General features: G+C 38.8%; 1 protein-coding gene across 1 annotated transcript in view; it reads right to left on the bottom strand.

The window, feature by feature from the left end:
* Positions 1 to 26,192, bottom strand: part of vipr2 (vasoactive intestinal peptide receptor 2) — a 74,024-nt gene that overhangs the window by 35,427 nt on the left and 12,405 nt on the right. The window contains exon 2 of the mRNA XM_031754411.2: positions 14,576 to 14,681. Within this exon, the coding sequence (XP_031610271.2) occupies positions 14,576 to 14,681 (106 nt within the window). The remainder of the gene's footprint in view (positions 1 to 14,575; positions 14,682 to 26,192) is intronic.

The raw sequence follows: 26,192 nt of genomic DNA, 5'->3' as shown, positions 1-26,192 counted from the left end.
ACTGGCAGACATACAGACCACAACACCGGAGGGATACTGGGGTGTCACCAGACCAGCCAAGAGATGCAATGCTTCCAGCATGTCCTGGGTCTTCCCCGGGGAATCCTTCTCCCAAATGGACATGCCATGAGGTGCCCAGTCAGACCTTCAAGCTACATCAGCAACACGTCTACTCTGAGCGCCTCCAAAATGATGAAGCTCCTCCCTTTTTCTCAAAGAGTGAGTCAAGTCAGTCTCCCACTCTGCTCACACCCCACTAGTCAACAAGACCCGGGATGCTTAAACTCTTCACTTGTTCACTTGAAGCAGGCTGAGGCCCACTTCACACTTCTGGAACTCCCCAGGGTGAGAAGTCAGTGGTCAGGGTCAATGGGACATCATCTGCAAAAAGCAGATGCATTAATCCTGGGCACACCAAGCCTGACACTTTCCAGACCGAAAGAAAATTGACCATAAAAGCTATAAAGAGAATCTGTGACAAAGATGGTGATTTAGACAAAATTGGGAGGAAAGACTTTGACTAAATACAAAAAACTCCTACTCACCCCCCAAGAAACAAAACAGACTGTTGACCAGAATATCTCTCCAAGCTCTTAAGCGTGAGCCTTAATGGGTGTGAAAGTGCTGATGGCAAACTGAGCAGTCATATCGGCTTTTTAGCAACAGATGAATGGAGACGGTGTGCTTACTAAACGCACCTCTCCTCCCCATCACCCCTCCTAAACATCCATGCTGCACGAGCATCAAACACACACACACACACACCTTTTAATACAATAACATATTAAATCTGTTTTTCTTATTAACTTGTTTGTGTGACGAGGAGGGGGTGGATATGAGCTTCTTCAGAGATAATCCTCCTCTTCTCCCCAATTGAGTGCACTTCTGTAATGACCGTCATCCACAGTGAAACAAGACAGAAAGAACATGAAAATTTGAAGCTCACACCTTTTAATTTGTTTTTTCTTTTCATGTTATTTCCTGTTTTTCATTTTGCATTTCCTTGTTCCATGCTCACTTTCATATTGATTTTATTTTTTCCATATTCCATTTAATCCTTCCCTTGCATTCTTTATTTCTTGCTATGCAGTCATCTTTGAGTCTATTCTACATTTATTTTCTGTCTTTATTTGTTTTATCGTCACATTTGTTTCCTGTTTTACTTCCCCGTCTTTTCCTTATGTGTTTTATTGTTATGTTATTGCAGTATATCATACAATATTTATTTATCCTTCTTGCCTTCATGTCATATTACTTTCTCTTTGTGCAATTGCCTGTTTCCTGTTAAAAGACTCACTTTTTTACATGTTATTAACTTCTATATTAGAGAGATTTAAAACTCCACAGATGGGAAGGTTTTCAGTTATCTGTACTCTACTTAAGTATTTTATACAGTATGTGACAAAGTGGAGGAGCAGTTGTAAAGCTCTCCATTTGTCCCATATGTGTTTACTTTATTTTGCACATTGTACACATTATTCTGTTTCTATATATTTGCTATGATTTGCTATTTGTCAAGTAACATTACTTCACTCACTATCTCGGGTTTGTTTGTGTAAGCGTTCTGTTGCCAGCAAATCAAACATTCTGCAAATTAAGTCAAATACTAAGTTATGTTTCTTTATTTTATTATGTTACAGATTAAGTCATTTGTTCATACTTACTTTGTTTGTCTTTTCAGTTTTCATGAGGGTCAGGTGTGGGGAAACGCCCCTGACATTTCCTCATTTTAAAATCCTGACGATGTCACGCATGACATCAGCGGGTGAAACTAAGTGAAGGGGTTTCTTTTTTCATAAAGATGCTTCCTTTTTTTGTGTTAAGGCTTAAAGGAATTTGTTGAGTGTTTTTCCTTTTGTTAATAGTGCCATTTAGTTGTGTAAATGTGCATATTAGAAGTGTGTAGAGGTTTTGTGTTTTAAATCATTTGTGTAGAGTTTTAGATCCCTCAGTTGAGTGAATGGTACTGGCTGGGCAATTGGAGGGAAATTGATGGCCCTATTTAAAGCCAGTCTCTACCAGATGCAAGAGAGAGAGAGGTGAGCTGTGTTACCAGGTGCCAGCTGTGTGCCATGCCATGCCAGCCATGCCATGCCATTATGCCATGCCATTGAGTTTGCCATGCCATGCCATGCCATGCCATGCCATGCCATGCCATGCCATGCCATGCCATGCCATGCCATGCGAATTGATTTGGGGGGAAGTTTTGTTAAGTTACATTATATTAAGTTCACTGTAAATAAATTGCTCACCTTGAAAATCTGAAATGCCTGCCTAGTCTGCTTCCCTACCACCTTCCTTGACGTTCGTGTCTGACTACTTCACACAGTGTTTTACTCTCATTACTTTGGTCCTTATCAAACGACTGTCGTAAAAGACACAGAGATCAAAGAAACATATTCAAATGAAAAATCATATAATTTATGCATTAATAATTGTACTATATGCAGGGATTAAAGTTGGTCAGAATCATCCGGAACAGCATTGGAGGTGCAGAATAAGTTGTGGCTGTGGCACAATCTAGCTAGCTAGAAGAGGAGGTAAAATCAACGTGAACAACAGAAACCAGAGCTCTTTCTTCTTCTTCTTCTTCTTTTTTTTTTTGCTTTATTTTTCTCTCCTGGTGTTCAACATAACACACGTTCAAGCTGAAAATATTCAGTATAATTAGAAATTAATGTGAAGGAAGTTTCCTGTCCCTTAATATTTTAATAAGCAACTAGGAATTTATCAAGGAATTATTATTGTATTAACATAGAAGGTAAAGGTTCAGCAGTCCAAATAGCTGGTGGAAGAGCTGCTTTTTGATGAATCAGTATCAGTATTGTTTAACACTGTACTTTTACTTTAGTGATGAATGTTTGTACTGTTGCCACCTCTGCTGAACTCATCGCCTGGTCTCCCGTGTATGGGTCCTTGCTTCTGAAATGCTTACACTTCCCTCCTTTATGAATTTGGCCTGGCTTCCAGATGTAGGAACCAAAGCTTATTCTTGTCATAACCTCTCTGTAAATAATCTGCAAGACGAAAATGCTAAATTCAGACACCATCCTTCCTTTAGAGTGCTAAAAAGAGGAACAGCCAGGGGGTGTAGGGGTGGTGGAGGGGGCGATGGTAAGACGAAAAGTCGTAAAAGACAAGAAATAACAGACAGAGAGAGCAAAAGAGGGCAAAAAAGAAGGAGAGATGAAAGAGTGAGAGAACAAATGTCTTTGGGTAAAATGGCTCAAACACAGATTTGAACTCATTGGTGCATGAAGAAAACTCCATCTACCCGCTAAGTGATCCATCCTTTCTCTGAGCGCTTTCATAAAAACACATCAGAGGACCAGTTTTTAAGTGACCAGGCAGCAAAAGCACAGCAGTACACATCTGGAGGGAAGTCGTCTTTCTCTGCTTTATGGTCTTTTTTAAAAATTTCCCATTCAGTACAAAGTAAAGGGTGAATGAGCCTTTTGGATTTCATGCAGTGAGTTTTTAAAAGTGACTTGTGTATAAGTGGGCAAATATATTCCATTAACCTCCTTCAGTCACAGACATGTTTTGAAGGAAAACTTTGCTAAAACTCCATTTTTACTTCAATTTGACATCCAAAAGTTTCCAAATACTCGCAAATGTCAGAGTTGGTTGGCACTTTATTTCACACAATTTTAACACAAATGATGTGTTCGGTGGTGGCAAAGTCAGTGAGGGATCACAACATGACGTTTAAGTTATAGACTTTGTGATTACAAGCTGCCCCTGATGTAAAATGACCAGTGTGAAAGAATCTGTCATATCTTTGGTTTTGCCTTCAAACCCACGAGCACAAGTTGACTGAGAAGAGGTTTGAAGTTGTCCATCTAAAGACCGAGTGTCAAAAAATAAAGGTAATAATACATCAAACTTGCTGTTGTATCCAAGTTTATTTGATTCATGCCACACGGTGTGGCTTACAATAAACTTGCTGAATTCAAAGTTTCTGATCAGTACTTTACACAGTTTTCCATATTTTTCATATTTGATACATGAGGTTTTGTTTTGTTTTGTTTTACTTTGTCAGCTGGTTCGATAAACTTTTTTATTTTATGTGGCAGTGTGTTTAATGAAGGCAGCTGAGGCTACACAACCTGAAACAAACTGAGTCTGGTGATTGGTCACTGCAGCACACACAGTAAAAGGTTCATTGCCCCAGGGTGGAGGACTGAGCAATACATGAGACCCTTTCTATTCCTTCTGTGGAGCTGTGTAACCCCTCCTCATTCTGACATTTGAAACATTTTAAAAATCTACACATGCACATCGACACTTTGTAATAATGTAGACTTGCACCAGTCCAGCTAGTCTTACCAGATAAAAGGAAGATTATTACTACAGTATTAGTTGTGATTGATTCTTTGTTATCACTTAGAAGATTTGAAGGATACATGTAAGCAAAAGCAGCATATGAAACTAAAACAAGAAGTATGAAAAAGTAGCCATCATAAAACTGGGAATTATCTTCTTTTTTCATGCCCGTTCTTTAGAGAGGTCGTCACAGCGGATATAGCTGCATATTTCATGCCCATCATGATACTGCCATCCCCATTTATGCAGGCTTGGGACCAGCAGTGGGAATACACTGGCTAATATCCCCCAGCCGACACAGCCACCTATGTTTGCTGACCAGGTTGAGTGGACATAACCAAAAAGATAAATAGGCTAACTAACGCCAAGGATAAACACTAAATATGATGATAGACAGAGGACAATCATGTGTATTACAGTATATATTATTGAAATGTTATTTAAGGGATCAGCACTGAATAGACCTCAGAATCAAATTAACTTAAGGTCCATTTAGAAACATTTTTGGTACTTTTAAAGGTCAAATGTTTTTTATTTTTTATTTAACCTTTATTTAACCAGGAATGTCCCATTGAGATTAAAACCTCTTTTCAAGGGAGTCCTGGCCAAGAGGCAGCAAATTTCAAACAAATACATACAAACAAACAAGATTAAAAATTACACAAAACAATTACACATTATTGAGGCAGTCTGTAGGGCTTTGAGTTTAGTTTTAAAAACATTTAAAGACAACAGTTCAGTCAGTTTCAGTCTTTCTGTAACAGGTTCCACGAAAAAAGGCGCAGAGTGGACAAAGGCTTTCTTACCCAACTCTGTGCGGACAAGGGGAACAGACAGCAGCAGCTGATCATTTGAACATAAGGAGTAAGAACCACTATTTTCCTTGTGACCAAAGTACAAATATAAGGAGGCAGCAATCCAAGCATAGCTTTGTAAATAAAAGTGTACCAATGCCCTGTCTTCTAATGGCCAAAGAAGGCCAATTTACTCTTAAGTACAAGTCACAATGATGGGTCAAATATCTACAATTGGTGATAAACCTCAAGGAAGCATGATACACCGTGTCCAACATTAGAAGGCATGAAGAAGAAGCGTTCATATACAGAATGTCACCATAATCTAACACAGATAAAAAGGTTGCAGTGACAAGACGTTTTTTACTGCAAAAGAAAAACACTGTTTATTACGGAAAAAGAAACGAAGTTTCAGCCTCAGTTTCTTTACAAGTCTCTCTATATGTGGTTTAAAGGTAAAGGAGTCATCTATCCAGACACCAAGGTATTTATATTCATGAACTATCTCTATGACATTTCCTTCAAGGGTGGACACCACTGGAATAGGCTCTGGGACCTTCTTTGCCTTAGAAAACAACATTAGCTTAGTCTTATCAGCATTGAGAACTAATTTTAGCTGGATAAGTGAATGCTGGAAAGCAACAAAGGCTTTCTGTAAGGTTTCAATGGCCTGAGTAAGAGATGAACCATAACAGTAAATAACTGTATCGTCAGCATAAAATGCAAATTTGTGTCTGAGACATTTTGACCCAAGTCATTGATATATAAAAAGAAACAGAAGGGGACCCAAAACTGAGCCCTGTGGCACCCCTTGTGGACAGCAACAAATTCAGAACAAAGACCTTCAAGTTTAATGCACTGGGTTCTATTATTCAGATAATTTGAGAACCACGCTATTGCATGTTCTGACAATCCAAGGCTGAGCAGTCTGTTTTTAGGACAGCATGATCAACAGTGTCAAAAGCTTTTGAGAGGTCAATAAAGAGTGACGCACAGTACAATTTCTTATCAAGTGCCATAATAATATCATTTATCACTTTCATAGTGGCAGTGTTAGTACTGTGTTTTTTCCTGAAGCCTGACTGAAATTTAGAAACAATATCATTAGAGTACAAAAACTCCTTCAACTGGTCACAAACTAGAGATTCCATGATTTTGGATAAAACACACAAATTTGATATTGGCCTATAATTAGTCAACACTGATGGATCACCTCCTTTCAACAAAGGCAAGACAAAAGCTGATTTCCAAACCGATGGAATTTCTTTGGTTTTAATTGAAAAATTAAATAGAATTGAAAGTGGTTCTGCAATATAATCCGCTGCCAACTTCAGAAAATAAGGTTCCATCAAGTCTGGACCAGGAGGTTTTCTGTGATCCAAAGCCTTTAAAGCTTTATGCACTTCATAAACACTAAAAGGTACAAAGTTAAAACGGTCTCCAGAAAACATAGAGAATTCTGGGCAAGAATTTGTTAAAAAAGTTTCTGCAGAATCAAACAAGGAACCCACTGATAAAAAGTGCTCATTAAAGCAATTCAAAATTTCAGTTTTATCATTAATTGAGACTGAATCTTTTACAACAAATTTAGGAAAGGTTTGAGTCATTTTGTTGGCAGAAAAAGACTTGATTACTTTCCAAAATTTCTGTGGATCGTTGAGATTCTCAGTGGTGACAGACAAAAAGTATTCGGATTTGGCCTTTTTAATAAGAGAAGTGCATTTATTTCTAAGCTGTTTGAAAACAGACCAATCAGTGGTAGTATCTGTTTGCCTCGCCTTGTCCCATGCTCTATTACGCTTGTGTATGTTATCTGCGAGTGTCTGCGAGAACCAGGGATTTTCTCGGCCTTTAATTCTAACTTTCCGTAAGGGGGCATGTTTATTAACAATTTCCATAAAACTTTCCTTAAAATATGTCCAGGCTAACTCTACATCTGGTAATAGTCCGATTTTTTCCCAGTTAACTACTGACAAATCATGATGAAAAGCCTGTTCATTGAATTGTTTAAGATTCCTTTTACACACTGCGCGTGGCTTACATTTTGGAATTTTAGCATTTCTACAAACAGCAACAACACAGTGATCACTTAGGTCATTACAGAAGACACCAAGCGAAGAGAATTTATGAGGTACATTTGTTAAAACCAAATCAATTAATGTGGACTTTTCAGGGCATTTAAGATTTGGCCTGGTAGGAAGATAGACTAGCTGGGTAAGATTAATTGAATCGCAAAATTCTTTAAATTCACCAGAAGTTGCATTTAGCGATGTGAGATTCTTGGTTTTCACCAGGGCTGAGTGAGTTAAATGTCAACTGTTTTGTGTCAGAACATTAGCGGGGCTACAGCATCAGATAAGATCCTGAGAGATTAGTTATAATAAAACTGCTCTCCCCAGCAGATTTGACCCCGCAGAGGATTTCAGCCGTGTTAAATTTTTGCTCTCGTTCGTGTCATTGAGCTTTAATTAACACAGCAGGAGCATCCAAACTCACATCACAGAGGAGGAAAGTCAGACTCGTTAATGCTGTGCAAACTGTGTTTTGGGCTTGAACATAAAAAATAATATTTTTGGGCTTTTCATAGATGAGACCACAAACTGTGGATTATGCATGCAGACTTTTGTGCATTTTAGACATAGATGCGTAGTTTAAACTTTAATGATGGAAGGGGAAAGTTTGCTCAGGTTTTTCTGGTTTTAGGCTAATAGAAACATCACTGGAGACGTTTCAAATATGCTTCTGTTGGATCTGGTGACTTTCACTCAGAAGATGGTACACTGTGGTCATAGGGGGATGGACATCAACACACAGGTGGGTTATGGTGTTGAAACGATGCTCAGTTGGTACTAGGGGGCTCAAAGTATGTCAAGAAAAGAAAAAACAAGCTATAAGGATTAATTGTGTTACACCACCACAAACCTGACCCTTCAATACAAGGCAGGATGGCTCCATACTTTCATGTTGTTTACAGAAAATTCTGACCTACCATCCAAAAGTCGCAGCACAAATTGAGGCTCATGGGACAAAGAAATATTACGTTATATTGTCCAGTTCTGGTGAGTCCGTACGAACTATAGCCTCAGTTTCCCATTTCTTAGTACACAAGACTACCAGTGTCAGTGATTACCCAGTGACAACCGGTGCAGTCTGCTGCTATAGCAAATCTGCTTTAAGGATCAATGTGTTGCACATTCAGAGATGCTCCTCTGCAAACTTTGGTTGTAACGAGCGGTAATTTGGGTTATATTTGCATTCCTATCAGCTCAAAGCAGTCTTTTCTTCTCTGACTTCTGACAAGGTATTTTTGTTCAGAGAAATGCCACTCACTAGAAATTTTCTATTTTTTGGATGATTCTTTGTGAAGCCTGGAGACACTTGTGAAATACTCGGACCAGCCCATCTTTGAAGTTGCTTACATCCCCTTTATACCCCTTTCTTATGCTTGGTCTGTACTTCATCAGCTTGTCTTGACCATGTCTTCATACCTACATCTGTTGAGTCGCTGCCACGTGATTGTCTGATTAGATATTTGCATTAATGAGCAGATGAACAGGTGTACCTAACAAAGTGGCCAGTAAGTGTATATGTACAGAAAAACGGTGATGTCGACATCATTCTTCGCATATTTCCTTGCACATTCCCAGTAGAGGATTGAAAGGAATACCCATCAGATTATTATTCTTATTCTCTTAAGAAATTTCGTAACTCGAGGAAGTTACAATATGAGTATTTTTTTTAAATAGCAGCATAAACCTATATTAGGTTCTTAACAATTATGTTCACCTGCTGCTACAGAATCAAACCATTTTTAAATGTAATAAAATGATCCTGCCACTTTAAATGACACATACAGAGTTGATGTTTATTATTATTTTAAAAACATGATGTGAAACCTTTCATGGTCATTATATTCAGGATGTAATGGGACTGGATGAGAGTGCCACCCCTGCTCCATGCATTAGAGTTACAATGTTACAATATGATATTAAATAAATTGCATTTAAATAAATTGTACACAGTATAAAAGAGGTAGCTATACCACATGTATCCCTGCCCACGGCTATTGCACAAGTCATGGTATTGGCATGTGAAGTGACATATCGCATAAAATATGATAAAATAATATATAGAGGAGTGACATGTAACTCAAACATGTGGTAGGCCAGGTGAGAGCAGACTGAACAATACGTTTCCAGGAATTCTAATCTGTGGTCCACACAGTCTCCATTTATCAAGATGGGGAGGGGGTCTATCCTGCAGCTTCACAAGTCTATGATGAGTTCTTTTATTTGTTTATTTATTTATTTACATTTTTGGTCAGCTTATGGACCTCTTCTCTCTAAGCAGACTAAAGGAGGAGTCGGACTAATATTGATATACTTCAAAATTTGAAAATGTTAAATATTTCAAGCACATGTGCTACAAATGTTCCCATGTTAATGGTACTGTATACTATCATAACATCTGACACGATTTGCATAGAAACTATTTACTCAGAACATTAAAATACATCACCAGATTTACAATGTTGTATTGAGTATGTCCCAGCTGAGGTTCAAACACATAAACTGTCTCCATCTGTTTACATTTCTGACTGCGGTGGCCGGATGACGGATGATTAGACTTTTTTACTATCCCTCACTATATTTCACGTGGCTCAGGGGCGAAGAGGTTAGAGACTTTTATATCACCAACTCCCAGTCCAGTATTTCTCATTATTTTTATTTAAAAGTGGTGGATTTTTCTTTATGGATCATTAAAAACTCTTACGGTACACTTAGTTTAGTTCAACAAAAATATATAATCAAAAGCTCTTTAATGGCTTTTCTCTTCAATTTTCTCCCGACTGCTTTCTGTTTTTGTACTTTCTGAGCTGTGAACTTCATCAGAGGACCACATTCAGTGTATTTTCTGTGGTAATTAGCCTCTTTTGCAGATGGGCACATAGGAAGATAAAGTCTGGGTGAGACTAATCAGCTATTTTGAAAGCATAAGTCAACATTTGGGAAAACTGCTGAGCTGCTTTTATATGAAGCATTGATGAAAAGAGAACAGAACTGTTAGCCTGGCCATGTGCAAAGTTTACAAAGTTAGCAGAAAGCTCTCTACTTCCTCTAAAGCTCACTTCCTAACGCCATGTATGCCAGTGGATATGCAAATATAGGAAAAGACTTGTGATATTAGAGGCGTATCAACTGGCAATAATGATAATTTGCAAAAATTAAACAATGATCTTGACTTTGTAACTGCACTTTTGGAAAGAAAGCTAGAAAGAGATTATTTTTCTGAAATGTTAAACCATCCATCCAACTTCTTCAACTTCGTCCAAGGCCAGGTCATGGGAGAAGTCCATTTCTCCATCCGCCTCCTCCAGTTTATCCAGGGGAAGACCAAGACATCTATCCCAGGGCCTCCTCCTGATAGGACGTGCCCAGAACATCTTACCCAAGAGGCATCATCCCTATCAGATCTCTGAACCACCTCAACTGGCTACATTCAATGTGGTGCAGTTACAACTTTATACTGAACTCCTCTAAAATGACTAAACTCCTAACTCTAAGGTCGAGATCAGCCACACTTCAGAGAAAGCTCATTTCAGCCACTTTTATCTATAATCTCATTACCCAAAAGAAAGAGATCTTGGGGTGGCTGTGGTTCAGGAGATAGACTGTGTCATTTACTGATCGGAAGGTTGGTAGTTCGACCCCGCTCCACCCTCCCTGCTGTTTAAATACTTAAACTCCACCATGTAGGGCTGCAATCCTGACCCAGAACAGGCACGCCATCCTTTTCTGGCTGAGGACTGTGGCCTCAGACTTGGAGGTGCTAATTCTTATTTGTGCCACTTCACTACGAGCTGGAGGCGGTCACCTGATGAAGTCAGCAGGACCCGATCGTCAAAGCAGAGATAAGAGTCTGAGGTCATCGAGGTAGAAGTCTTTGTACACAACCACAGAGGACTTTAAAGGAAATCAGTGTGTGTGAAAGAAGTGAAGACTTTCAGCTTTAAATCAAGGGGGTATTACAAAAAGTTTTGCGGTTTAATTCTTAGCTACCAGTCAGTGTTGTGTACATATCCAAAACAGAGGCTTGTTCTCAGTCGGTTCAAACATTTTTCAAACCTGCTCCTCTTGACAGCGCTATTATTAAAGACCCCCAGAAGCAATATCTTATGATCTTCAGACAAGAGACCCGACCAAACCTTGAGGTAAGATTATTTTGTCACATCAATAAAAGTCAAGCTTGTGTTGTAAATGATAAACAACGGCGTCCTGCAGGATCCTTGGCAGAAAAACTTACACACAAACTCTTGTAATCAAATGATAATAAATTAATAGCAAGGCTGGGTTTCAGAAGAGCACTTGGGTGTTTTTGGAAAAAATGTTTTTGAAGAAAATGCCTTGCTGCTGTCACAAATCACCCCTGACACTCTTCTCCACCCTGCTCCACTCTCCTCTTCACCTCTCTTGTGAACTGTCTGTTGCTTCAGATGTTTTACCCCAAGTGTTTAAACCTTCTCTATGTTCTACTCTTTGCACGTTTATCTATCTCAGTCTAATATTAGCGTGTCAAAGCATGGCCCACAGGCTAATGGTGGCACTTGTTAATATATTATTATAGTAAAAGATTTACTACTGTGTTTAACTCTAAGGAGCAAGAATAAAGAAGCGTTTCTCTTTTGTTGAACCACCACAGCAGTTCCCTGAGCAACAGACGTCCATGGTTATCATCCTCTGGGCTAAATCTGCTCATTGCATGCATCAGCCTCTGTGGATTCAATTACTGTGTTAAAATGTTCCTCAAAACTTCCTTCTGAAGTCTACAGAGTAAGTTTGTTTTGTAGAAATTAAAGATATTTCATATGGGAAACTGCCCTCAAACAAAACTTCATTCAACAGTGTCATTACTTATCATCACAAATCAGGACCTGTGAGGGGAACGTCTCTGTTTTCTTTTGGTTTGTTTGGTTTGTTTGATTCTTCTGACAAGTTTTGATCGATAGTTGGCCATTTTAACACTATAATTGAACCCGCAGGCACTGAGGCTGCAGACACTTAACTGTCAAATTTATTTCTTCTTTATTCTGCAAAAGAGTTTTCAGCCATAGTTGGAAAAGTTTTATAATGTTTTAAGTTTTCAGATTCTTTTTAAGAAGTTAAATTTTAGGTAGCACAATGTGCTATGGTGGAAGACGGAGTACAGATCAGGGAAAATGGGAAAAAAATAGCTCTTGAAATAAATGATTATTTGTCATTTTTGTTATTTATATTTTAATGTGCTATTAGATCACAAAGTAACCCCAACTTTTGAGCAGTGGTCTATTCTTCAGTATAACAGACTTCTAAATGTGTGATTTGTTTTTTTTTCCTAAATTTGGCACATCACAGAAAAAATCACACGTCTGTCGTGTCCAGATTTATTTCAGGAATGATTTCGTGTGAATCCATTCCCAGCTGCAGAGATTGCACAGATTTTCAGCGCACTCGGTGAAAGCTAAGTGACCTTGACTAAGGCTTTTCATGTTGTGTAGAAAACATGGCTGGACAGAAGACAAAATATGGGCTTAAACTGCGTAATGAGATCTAATCATGTTCTCACATGGTGTGATTACATGTACACACTGTATGTAGGGTCTTTCATGCTTTTGCTTTATCTGAGCCTATTTCAGCAGAACAAAAAGCAAAACTTCAACTTTATAAAAAGAAAATGAATAATTATAAAAGTTCAGTTGAAAGTTTGACTCAAAGCAAACACTAAATTACTGATAACCCGATAGGCTAAATGCCTTAGGGATTTCCTTCTAAGGACTGTCAGGAGAACTGCTGCACTAAACACTGTTCAACTACAGTACAAGAGACACACTATATAAGTAGCTGAATGATATCAATGATATGAATAACTTTTGCAAGTGGAACCCGGTTAGCTTACAAATAAGGAAAGGAAGGACAGAAAATTAGCTGGTTAGCAAGAATTTTAGTTTCATGATAAGAATGAAGGGATTTATCACCACTAAAGCAATTTAATCAATCCTGGGCAAAAAATAAAAAAAATATAAAATAAAAATAAATTCCAAACAGTGACGTTGCCACAGCTCTTTAACATTTATACCAATCATTAAGCTGTGAATACTCGCTGCAGCAATAAGTGTCTCCATCAGGCTAAACCTCAGTATTAGCACTGGTATAGGAGAAGATGTTTCCTCTACCAGTCAAAACCTGAATCAAAGAAATAAGAGCTGCCACTACACCAAAGCACAGCTTGCACCAGCAGATGTGACTTTAGTTTCAGTGTCCAGCACCATTCAAGAGGGCAAACATGGCAAAAATAATGGTCCTAAAAAACAATCCTGGAAACGGTAACTGAGGTAAAATAGTCCAAAAGATTCCCCCCATCAGCTTTTGCTAATAACGTTTCCTTCACTTTGATGAAAACCTTCATGAGGAAAGGAAAGGAGAAATTTATACAGACTTAGGGAAGGGAAACGCAGTGCACCAAGACTGTAGGTTCTTTGATGTGACAGTGAATGTTATTGATGTGGGTCTGCTATGCTCAAACTTTGTCCCAAGTATAAATTACAAAGAGCACATCAGAAACTTAACTCCGTGGGCTACGATGTTGTGTGATATCACTCACATACAGAGGACAGCCTGTAAAAATAACATTTTACTTGTAATGTTAAAGAAAAAGTCTGTAAAACGAGATGAAATGCTTGTCACATTCTCATCCCGTCTGCTGACATTTTCTCTTCCCACTGGAGACATGATCCAGTATAACTCCTGCCTTTTAGTTAATGAGTCTTAAAGGGTGGGCAGTAGAGCAATGTGCAAAACTAATGCAAAGTGAATTATGATAAACCTTAAATTCATGGCGACCATCTTAATATAGATCATAATCTTTATAAAGCTTATTCATATAAGCTTTTAAGCTTATTTAAGCTGATTTTATTACAGAAGCATGACGCTCATAGTTCACCTTTGGGTTTATCAGCCTTTCATTGAAGGTTCATAACCTATCAGGATGTCATGGCATATAAAACAGAAAACACTGTTAATTTAACATCTACACAATTTGTGCTACTTCCCATGAATTATCTCATTTCCTTTCCTTTAGCATTTAGAGACTCACTCTGCAGAGTGAAAGCTTTCCACAGCCACATGTGTTAGCAAACCGGTGTGTATGAATGAATACGCAGGATAATTAAATCAGTTGCACCAGATGTTGATCCCTAATGCAGTCAGCATAATGGATGACCAAGGGAGCTAATTTCGGTATTTCCTCAAACACCTGTTGTCGGGGAAAAGCAATGTTAGCATGAGCCGTGGAGCCACAATGGCCACATTAATGCTTGAAACAAGCCAGATTTAAAGATTCTGTCCAGCTACACAAAGTTTTTCCAAGTTACTGTTAGAAGATATCTGGTTTCTAACAGTTGTGCTTTGAGTGATTGTGACCTTTATAGCTGCTGTTGGCCTCCTTCTCCCTCAGCTTCTTTATGCACTCGGCCTGGTCTCTCTCCACCTCCAGCAGGAAGTTACAGGTTGGATGTCGGCCGTCAACCTGCAGTGGAAGCAATAAAAAGAATACAAATTGTATATTAAATATTTAGGCTATGTCAACCTTAAAACAGTCTGTGAGTGAAGGAAATCAGGTGTCTATATCAACAAAGTTGAAAACTGTTATTACACTGTCTTTAACACATTTTCTTACACAGGTGACCACATCTATATTAGCAGCTACCAAGGTACATTTGGGGATTTATTTGTATTTTCTTTTTACATCCAAGAGAATAGTGCTTTAATGGCAGACAATCCCCTCATGTGCACTGTGCACATGCAAGCAAGCTCCTGCATATACACAATCCAGATCTGCTGCTGCTTAAGATAAGACATGTGTAAATAAAACTACAAGGAGCAATGAGGACTCTGGCACCTTGGTAGACGTCACGCTCAAGCACGCTGTGGTTGAGGAGAAATGCCAGCGGATTGTGTTGCAGTAGAGGCATTTCATGCAGTCACTTTAATTAAATTTAATTGACTGTTGAATAAATGAGTTATTTATCACTTTGTGTTCTCATTAGGTGGCTCTGGAGAACTTCCAGTTATTATTTGTCATATTGCTTCATATCATATCTGAAACCCACAATGAAAATGTTATGCAGTAAATCATTATACTGTCAGCAAAGATAACTTCCTGTTGCCACTAGGTGGCACCACGACTATGACTAAAGGTCAATTCGTTTGTCTCCTTACTTTTGACATGCTGCTGTGAAAAGTCAAAGTTTCGCAATTTAGCATTGTCATTGTCTTTAGACTAAACCGATCAGAGATCACGATGATCAGATTGAACCCCCAGGAGACTGTTAAAGTAGAAGGCCTCAAAATGCTGAAAATATCGCATCTTTATTTGGCTCCAGGAGACTTTCCTGTCTTGGGTCATTTCATGATGCTGTGAGTGAAAAATCAAATATATCGAGAGATTCAAACATACATTTAATACAAAGCAGCTTCACTGAAATATTGTAGGTGGTACTGCAGAGTCATTTTGCCACACTCACACGTGAGAACCATTAAATATAAAACCTTTGAGGTGTGTGCCAAGTTTCATGACTTCTCAGCCTTTCCCATACTCTTCCTGTGGTCAATGCAAAGTGTCCCCCATATGTGCCTTTCAATAAAAACTCCCAGTTTTCACACTAAAACATTCTCAAGATCTGAACTTTATTTAGATTACTATTAAGATGGATGTGACCAACCTGTGAGGAGTACATCAAAGGATTAAACATGACATTTCCTGTTTCCACTTGATGTCGCTACAACTGTCGCACATAGATAGTTTGTGGCAGATCAGATAAGGCGGTAAGTTGTTGGTGGCTCTGATCAAACTGCTCGGATCAGTGGATTAAAGTGTAAAAACTGTAATTTTATTAAATATCTTCATACAGCATTTATACCAGGACCAGACTGGACCATGGATGTCTGAATCACAGCAAATATGGTGCTGAATAATCAGAGGTCCCAGAGATGTTTCTGTACATTGTGAGACGTTACATGTGTGTACATGTGTACCAAATTTCAATTCAAAGTATGTTTCTCAGGCATATTTTGTAAGCCCCTTGTGCAAAACCCATGAAATGCATGAATTTCACCAGACCTGATATGTGTGCAAAATTTCATGATTTGAGGCTATGATTATGCACTCAATAAAAGCAACTGATTTGCCACAAAAATAACCAAAAGAACGAATTATAATTGGTCCTTTGCACTGTCAGTGCCCAAGCTCTAATAATGACCATTAGCAGATTGTATGAATGACTTATGTTTCTGGAATAATTCTGCAAACTTCTCACTTAAAATCAGTTTTACTGCAAAAGGAAATGATTTATTATATTAAGGAAACGTAATTTCATCCATCTATTTTCCTAACTGCTTATCCAGTTCAGGGTTGCAATGGGCCTGGAGCCTGTCCAGCAATAATCCACCCTAACATAAAATAGGATGGTAGCGTAAAATCTGTGTGCAGAGTTCAGAAGAAAGTCCTTAAACAACACTGCCAAAAACTGATATTATTCCAAACAATCTGCAACATTTATTTTACACAATGTGTTTGCATTTTTCTTCACGTTTGTTAGGGATGGATGAAAGTGTTATAAGCTCATGCACGGAGGAGAGCGAGGGTTATGATAGACAGATGAATAGAAGGTCGAGATAAGCTGCTTAAACCAACCAGCCAGCACTCCCTCTCTTAATATTTGTGTGTGTTTAAACAGAGGAGAGGCAGATGAATCAACAGCGTGTAAATCCTGAGCAGGAAATTGTGATCGAGCCAAACGGCACAAGACAAATGAATAACCATCTTCTATAATTTAAGTCATAATATCTCCTGTAATCAAACATGTTCTGCACTGTGTCTGTGTCTGATCCGATTTCAGCAGTATTACAGACTCATGCAAACTCCACAGCCTCGTTACTGCAGTTACACGAGTAAAGTTCTTGCATCAACAACACAGAAAAACTACCATGAACAATTAATTTATTGCTTTTACTAAATCAGCACAAATTAAACACAAATATTCATAAATTCTGACCAGCTTCTTTAATCAGTTTGAATATAGATTTACCTCAGGGTAAAATATCCAATTCAAGTATTTTCCTACTACGTGTCATTTCTCTTATTTTGCTCTTTAATGGGATCAACGGTTTTTTAAACAGCTCCCAATGTCCCGTCCATCACTCTGTCAAAATCCCCCACAGAGGCTGCAGCTCTTTATCCCCTGGCATGAAGCAATGCTGGGCATCATCCAGACAGCACACACAAGCATGCACACAGACTTACACAACTATGAGCCTGAAGTGGCAGCTGAACTGCGATTTGACGCATCAAACACAGAATATTATCTAAATGTGAGTAATAGATTATTATTCAAAAACAAACTCAGAGTTCTTCAAAAGTCTCCTGTCAAACCAAATTAGCTGAGATGAACGCAGCTAAAGATGAACGTGGGAATGACAGACGTTTTTCAGAAAGTCATCGGGCAATGTGACTAAAACCCAACACTTCATTTACTGGACAAACATTTGATATGGGTATAAAGCTGGAAACCAATAAAACACACAGAAACATTTAATATATTATATCAGCATGCACTAAGCTGGAAACCACAGTTAGGAAGGATCTTACACCTCATGAATGAACAAATATACCAGAAAACACACAAATAAAAATTCTTAGCTTAGCAGATTAGCTTGGGTAAAAGACCGAAACGATGTGTGCCACTGGTAAAGTTTCTGGGCTGCCTTTCCTCATAACAGCCATCCCTCAAGATTTTCTCCATTTAAAGCAATGCATCATCAGGGATTGTAACATCTAGTCCTGTTACTGAATCAGTAGACAGTTCAAAAACATTCACACACCACTCGTGCTGATGAGTTCAAAAAAGGAAGAAAAAGTCCATGAGAGACGATACCTTTAACATTTTTTATTTGTGTGTCTTTGTAATGTTTTTATATTACATATGCACTGTGGCTAGAAAATCCAGGTCCAACATTATGTTAATTTTGTAAATCATGGTTCCATGTAAACACACAATCAAGAGGATATGATGAAAGGTGAGGCTAGCTTGGTACTGTATGAACTTGCAGTGTCTCTCAGTTTCTCTGTAAGCTCTACATTACAGCGGGTTATTTAATCATTCCAAATACCAAGATGGCAACAGTGACAAGGCTCAGCTTGAAGCTTCTAGATGCACACTAACTAATGGGTGATATCAGGCAGCACATCATTTCCTTTTTCATCAGAGCCTTTTTGCTTGCCAGCAGTTGTTTAGTTAATGGGTAAACTCGAAGAAATGGATATACACCAGACTGAACTGTTGTTACAGCCGCCAGCAAAACTGTCACCTATTTACATCTGAAAAAAATGATTTTATGTCCGGATGGAGACACGGTTTTGGTTTGGTCTTGTTCGGTTTGTCTCTCACACACTCAGGTAAGTCGATTTATGTCAGGTGTTGCTTTAATGTGCTCCAACCAGAAGCGCTTTTTCTTCCATTTCAGTCGTCTGCCAACTCTTTTCTCTCTGCTTTTTCATCTTCCTCCGATGAAGACATCTTAAAGGTACAGTAGGTAAAATCTCACCACTAGATGTCAGTAGACTGCAGTCAACTCAATTCAATGACATGTCTAATCTGCTGACGATACGTAATGACGACAATATCGGCATGTTTATGCACACACATCAGAGGCGATTAGGCAAAGTTTATGACTGTGTATCAGTTTGTTGGAAGACATAACTACACACTAATCAATGTATATTTATGACTACAATAAATAAACAGTAACTAACTTACTGGACCTGTGAGGTCCTTGTTCCCACACCTGTCTGAGAGCTGTGTATGCACATGCAACATTAATAGCATACTTTACAGCTCGGCTGACATATTCATCATAGTTGCTCCAGACAGTTCAAATGCTCCATGTTATAGAAGTTTGTATGTATGTTGGACAAATGCTGAAAATAAAAACTCCACTGGATGGACGGGGAACACAGTGACACCTTGGAAATTTTCATGTCAATTTCAGGCTAAGTGCTTGTGACCTTCATTGCAGGGCATGTCAAATCCAATAGCACACCATTTGCTCACTCACTTACTCAGCAGGCCGGAAAGTATTCAACAACTAGACAGCACGACACAAAGAAGTCGAATTGATGAGTTTACTGCAATGAAGATACAGCAGACTCTGGACATGCTGGGCAGCCAGACAGAGAAAACAATAGGTGCACGTGGTTTAACATTTCTAACCACACATGGTGTGTTATCTTTAAAAGTTTGCAGTATTTTTTACATTTTTTTAGGACAAACTTAAAAGAAATTAGAAAAACACTCAAGGTTTGAAAAGAGAGGCCAGTGCTAAAGTGTCTTAAACCTGCTCTTATCCTTTTTGTTGACACTCATCTGCAGCAAATCACATTTTTTCTTTCATTTGTTCATTGATTTCCTTTCCTGCCTTTTTTAAGACGTAAGTTACATTTAGTTAGTTTGTATATCCCATTAGCCTTGTTTGCTAAAAGCACATATGCAAGGAGCATAATAGTAGAGGAAATCAGAGATAAAGAACCAGGCAAATATGACTTAATACTGTTTTATCTTTGCAACTGATATCGGTGCACCTACATCCACAAATTAAGGTATGAGAACGAGGTCAGGTGTGACTGAGTGATCTCTCGCTAGCATACATTTTACTCTTCCTACTGGAAGTGAGAAATAAACTCCTCCGTGTTTCCCTCGGTCTCTCTCGTCTCTCTGCCAGTGTGCAGAGCTGAACATACTGGAGGCAGTTTTGTTGTAATTTTTGGTCCACTGCACACTAAGTGATTAGTGTTAAAGCCAGTGGATACATGCGCTACATGAATCAAGTGCAACATAGGATAAGATAAGATGAGATAAAATTATTCCTCTAGAAGAAAATCTTCAGGAGAAAATTGATTAGTCTAATACTGCATCGACAGCAGAAAATGTTAAACATCACAATAAAACCCACTTCAGTAAAGTGTGCCAGCTATCTTTATTGACCTGATCACCCTGTGTGTACATAAAGTGTTGTCTTGCCTTTACCCTTTGTCGTGATGTGTGTTATCCTGCCTGGTGTCATCTCCTTCTTTTTCTTCTGTGACTTCTTCTGGTTTTGGGCTTCATGTTTTAGACTTTATGCATTGGCCTAAAAAACGTCTCTTCTTATGTTAATTCACTTGCTTCCTGCATCTTATTATCTTGCAATTTATGACAATGCAGTTCTTTTGCTGATTAGTCCTCAGTCTGTTTTTGGTGCTTATTAGTTTTCCTGGTATTTGAATGTCTGTAGGAAATCTCATGCCACCCATCGCAGCTGTGGTAACGTGTCAATAAAAGCTCAAACTGAAAATGTCGTGCTGGTGGAGTGTAAACAAGGCAGGGAATTGGGTGCCAACTCATTAAATTGATTGGTTTCATTTTATATTATAAGTATCTTTCTCCTTTTATGTGTATTTCAATGAGATTGGTAATGTTATGATTTGTCAATGTAAAACACTGAACTGAACTAAGCCCTGGTTACCTGGTATATGTGAACTAAATCTCAGGGTAATCTCACAAATGTCTCATGAAATATTTGGGCTGGACCAAATGACACCACTATCATAGCTAAAACAAACACCACCTGTGTTATAGCAGATGGACTAATTGGTTTGATGACAGCTGCTTCTCCACAAAGCCGCCTCCAGCATGATGCAGATCCAGAATCTGCTCTAATCTGTAGATGATAATGACTAACTCAAGTTAGCCAAAGGAAATGCAAACAAGGGCATTACTCATTCAACACACAGCTCTGCAAACAGCAAATAAATTGCCGAAGTAGTGTCTGAAATTTTCATAAGATGTTTGATTTTTCTCCCACTGGTTTGAAAATCTCTGGATTGTCCTAGTGAGAAGATTAAATCTGCAGATCATGGTTGATGAACTTATTTTATTCAAGAGACAAAGAATTCTGTCCTTTTTGATGTTCTTTAAGCAAAAGGACCAACAAGAAAGTACAAACAATACAAACAAGCACAAGGAAGTGTTTGAATGAAAACCAAAAACAAACAAAGTGTAATGCAGAAACACTTCTGTATAGAAGTTCTGGCAAAAATGAATAACAAAAACAAAATAACAGCAAGTGAATTTTTATTAAAAGTCTCCTTTTAGTTAATGACAGAGCTATCTAAATGCTAATGAATCAGTCTAGGCTCTTTTTCCTAATGTGTTTTCGTGCTCTGGCTTCAATCAGCAGCGATGCACACCACTAGCTGGCCACCATCAAATGAGCTTTAGGAGATGATGATGCTGCCCTGAGTTTACCTTTTCTCAATTTGATTTTATGGCAGAGGTTGGCCCCAATAATGAGTGGTATTAAGAGCTGCAGTGACAAAGAAAAGAAAAGAAAACTAATGAAGTATGAGAAACTCCCAGAATCAGCAGCAGAAACTCCCCAACCGGCTGTAGTAAATACAGTGATAAGCTCACAAGGGTGGTTGAAAATGACCGAGCTCCTGTGGGACTTCCAGATACAGACAGACAAACTGGTGATGGCTAACCAACAGGACATAGTAGTGATGGACCAGCAGTGGATGATGGATAGTTTCAAACCCGCTGTACTGTACTGTGTATCAGGACTGTTCTGCTGCTTTGGACGTCACAAATAGCTTTTACCCACCTATATTCTTTCAAATTTTAAAATATCGTTCGCTTGGCAAATGTGAGCAACTAATGCCTAAATAGTAGCTGTACAAGGAAAAAAAATTCCTGAACTGATGATTATATGCCATTATGTATGTCTTCAGATGGAGATGATTTATGTCCAAAGGACAGGAAATACGTAAGTGGGTACATTTTTACCGATGAAGGTAGAAAAGGTGACAAAACTAAAAACATCCTCAAAAAAATCCTCATATGTGTATTTCTGAAATCTCACCTACTGATGTCTCGATGCACTCTCTCACCAACTGTGTGCTTTCTGTTAACGTCATGAAATTATGAAAAAAATCACCAGCACAGTTTAAAAAGGTGAAACGCTGAAGAACAAAATTAGCATTTCCCCTGATAATATGTCAGGTGATAAAGAGCAAAAATGAGTTTAATTACTATCACGTCTCTTTCACTCATCCCAAGCAGGAAATCAAGTTTAAAAAGATTTAAAAAGTCAGCTAGAACAAAAAAACTTTAAATCATCAGAAGAACTTTCAAATGTAAGATGTTTCTCTTGAGAACTGTTGTAAAACATTCTATATTTGTAAAACTGCTGATCACTTTCACACCAACAACAGCAAAAATCTTTTTTAAATAAAGCACTGGCTGCTGAGTGTTGGTTTGTTGAGCACAGATTTTGTAATCACTTTAAGTCGTTACCTGGTAGTGATTTGGTTGATCCTTGGAGTCCAGCCCGTCCCTCCCTCCAGGAGATTAGTTCCAGCACCCAAGCTGTAAGTTGAGATGAGCCTGGCTACTTCCTACACAAACTCAGACTTCTTCCTCACCAGGAAGGTAACATCCCTTATCTCTGAAGCAAGTCTGAAAGCTTGAAATCAACCAGCACTTTCATTAACTGTCTGATCCACAATAAACTCGACACTATAAAGTGCAGCAGCCCTTATTATAGCTTGAATAAAGATTAAAGTTATAATTATCTGTCAGTTCAACACTATGAGAAAGCACTTTCATGCTGTCAAACTGTTTTCAAAATATTATTGAGTACATTGTTACTAAAGACATTAATTATTGTTTATTTATTCGTTGTGTATTGGTTGACTGAGCAGAACATTGTTACCATCCCTCTTAAATAGCTACATGTCCTCAATATGCTGTCAGATCAGGTCTTACTTGGCCAGGAATCGACTCTATCAGCTCTTCCACCTACATGGTGTCACTGCTACTGTCTAACCAGGTTTTACGTCTTGCCACCAAAAAACAGGAGCCTGTTTCAGAAAGTAAGCACCACATCTACCAAAAGATCAGAACCACCAACAGAAGTGGCTTAGCAAAGACTGACAGATGCTGAACACATTTTCTGTCTGCCATCATTTTCTTTTCTCAGCTTCGGCTAGTGAGGGAATATAATAATCACTTCTCAAATTGTGGGTTGGTTCTCAAAGGGCACCTGAGATAAAACCTGCTCTGACCCAGCAGCACTACAGTACTCCGACTCCAAGACGTTAGCAGCAGATCTTCTACACCCTGCAGTCTCCCAGCACTCTCTGCACACTTCATGGTTTGTTTCACCTCAGACTCATGTTGAGATTCATCCCTGATAAACCAAACACATCCCGGGACCTTCACCTTTTTTGTAGTTTGGCCAGAACAATTTGGTGAATGGACTGTTTCTTATATACTGTAGTGCTTTTCTACTCTACCCGAGCACTCAAAGTGCTTTATGCAACATGTCTCATTCACCCCGTTTACAAAAGCACTTTTTTTCTATGCTTCAGAGTTTTCTATTTAACACACATACACACTCTGATGGATGCATCGGAGAGCAACTTGGTGTTAGTACCTTGCCCATGGATATTTGGCATGCAGACTGGAGCAGCCAGGGATCGAACCTTGTGACCTGCTCTACATCTTACAGTCACCCAGTCTTCTCAGACTGGTCCACCATTACTTTACCAGTTAAAACACCTGAGACTGTGCTGCTGTACGGCATGTTGCTGATGCCTGAATCACATTTATCATGTTAGCCTCGAGTGTAACTGTGATATCAGACATTAACAAAACGAAAACTGCGTTTGTGTAACAGCTGCCCAAGATAGTCCTAAAACACTGTTCACAGTCCTTATCAGAGTCTCTGTGTTTGTGGCCAGCAAAGACTATTAAGAGAAAGGGTTCATGCAGTGCATCCGATTAAACAGATAGTGGAAAATGTTGGATTGTGGTTTCCTTTATCACAGTAATCACACTGCAGGGGAGACTCACAGCACAGTCAAGCGTCTGCGTTTCTCACAGTTTACTTGATAACATCTCACAGTTACATGTGACATGGAAGCTTAATTTTAACACGAGTTGTGATAAGAAAACCAAATAGGTCTCGTCTTCAGCAGCTTTCGCTAAAATCACATTATACAGTACAAATCTAACTGGGTCTGCTGAAGCTTCAGAGCCTTGGTCAAAGGCACTCTGCAGGGCAGGGAGCAGCAAAGAGGGAGCAGGCTGCCACTCATTTATTTCCCCAGTTGGTGCTTTTGGGTTTTTTGTTTTTTTTTAATCTTTTCTGACTTTAAAGCCAAGACGGCCCCAAATGTATGTTATATAAATAAAACAAGACCCTGTAAGAATCTGCAGAAATCACTGCTGACCTCAGATTTCACCCTGAAGCAAAGCTCCAACCAGGCTTCACCATCTGCTCCAGGGTTACTCGGTCACTGTGATTTTAACACCACTGCCACACGCAGCATTCTCACTCAGCTTTTTATTCATTTTTATAATAATACCAATGAACAAACACTCTGTATCAAACAACAAAGTGCTAATCTGGAATTTTAAAAAACATTTTCTCACATTGCTTTAGGTGTTAAGTACCTTTTTGCATTGTTGTGCTGAAAGGAGTGCATTAGATACAATTAACTGACACTGTACATTATGTACATCCATATACAGTATGCATTAGGTCCCTCCAGTGATGCAGCAGGTAACACATTTGTTTGGTAAGTGCAAGTTTGTTCGTTCAATTCCAGCCAGAGACACAAATCTGCTTTAGGATCGTGTCAGGGAGGGCATCCTGTGTAAAACTGCCAAATCAAACCTGTGGAGCTTCTTACTGTGGTGACCATTTGTGGCAAGGGAGAAGCTGAAAGTAGCTTTCTATACTGCAGTTTGTGCTATTAAATGTTATCTATCCATCTGTTTGTCTAGTTCAGGGGCTTGGCAGACCCAGAGCTTATCCCAGCTGTCATAGGGCAAGAGGCAGGATACACCTTGGACAAGTCAAGAGACACACTGTGGCCAATCACCACTGAACACCTCGTGCATGTCTTTAGACTGTGGAAGGAAGCAAAAGCAACCAGAGTGAACCCACACAGACACGAGGAGAACGAGGAAAGACCCCAGAGATTTGTGACTTGGACCTTTAACTTTGAGTAGAAGTGACAGGCTTTGGATCCAGGCAACTAACAATGTGATCACATGATATGCACCAAATCTGTGAGGAGAACTGTGATTCAGACCATGGATTGTGATTCTATTCTGATATTATCCTCCAACTGAGAGTATTACTGAGAACAAGAGGGGGAAAAAACTGTGTTTGGGACAATAAACAGTGTTGATCCAATTTAGTTCTATTTAACTGATGCTCTTATCCAGCCTGATTTACAGTTCAATTTTAAACCGGATTATAAAATAGACTGCAACGCTCAGCGCAAAAGCAAGTGTGGGTCAAAAAAAGTACAAGGCGAGACAAATACATTTATGAAGCGCATTTCATATCCTGATGTAAACTCAAGGTGGTGCTTCACAGAGAAGGAAACAACCCAGCTTAAAGCAGGAGGAGGAATTACAGCACTATGCTTCTTCATAATGGGCTATGCCTCACTGCTCAGCTGTGGCCTAAATACAAAGACAACAAACAGTTCTCTGCAGTGAGATTAAAAGAAGGGTGAATCACTTCAAACGCCACTAAATTAAGGGTTTTAAAGTTTTTCTGACCATATTAATTGTTGTAGATAATTTTTGCAGAATCATCTGAGGAATCAAGACGAGTAGAAAAGACTTTCTGTTATCTCACATTCATGCCTGCAGGTTTTCTAACTACTGTCCCACTGAATGTAAAATGTTGCATTTTGCTGATTTTTAAAAGAAAAAGAAATAAAACTATGACAGAGACCTTCCAACTTGAACCTTAGTCAGAGACACTGAACAGAAGGGCTGGACAAATGGATAAACCAAGCACAGAGAACGAATTTCTGGCAAAACACAACCTCACATCAAACGCACATAGTCTGTCTTCTAAAACGTTCACTGTTTCTAAAGTCATTTTTGTGCTTTGTAAAGTCTTTCCAGCGACGACACAG

The sequence above is a fragment of the Oreochromis aureus genome, linkage group 18, assembly GCF_013358895.1.
Source record: "Oreochromis aureus strain Israel breed Guangdong linkage group 18, ZZ_aureus, whole genome shotgun sequence".
Lineage (NCBI taxonomy): Eukaryota > Metazoa > Chordata > Actinopteri > Cichliformes > Cichlidae > Oreochromis > Oreochromis aureus.
Note: the sequence above shows the minus strand (reverse complement) of the source record. Positions and strands in the feature narration are given on the sequence as shown.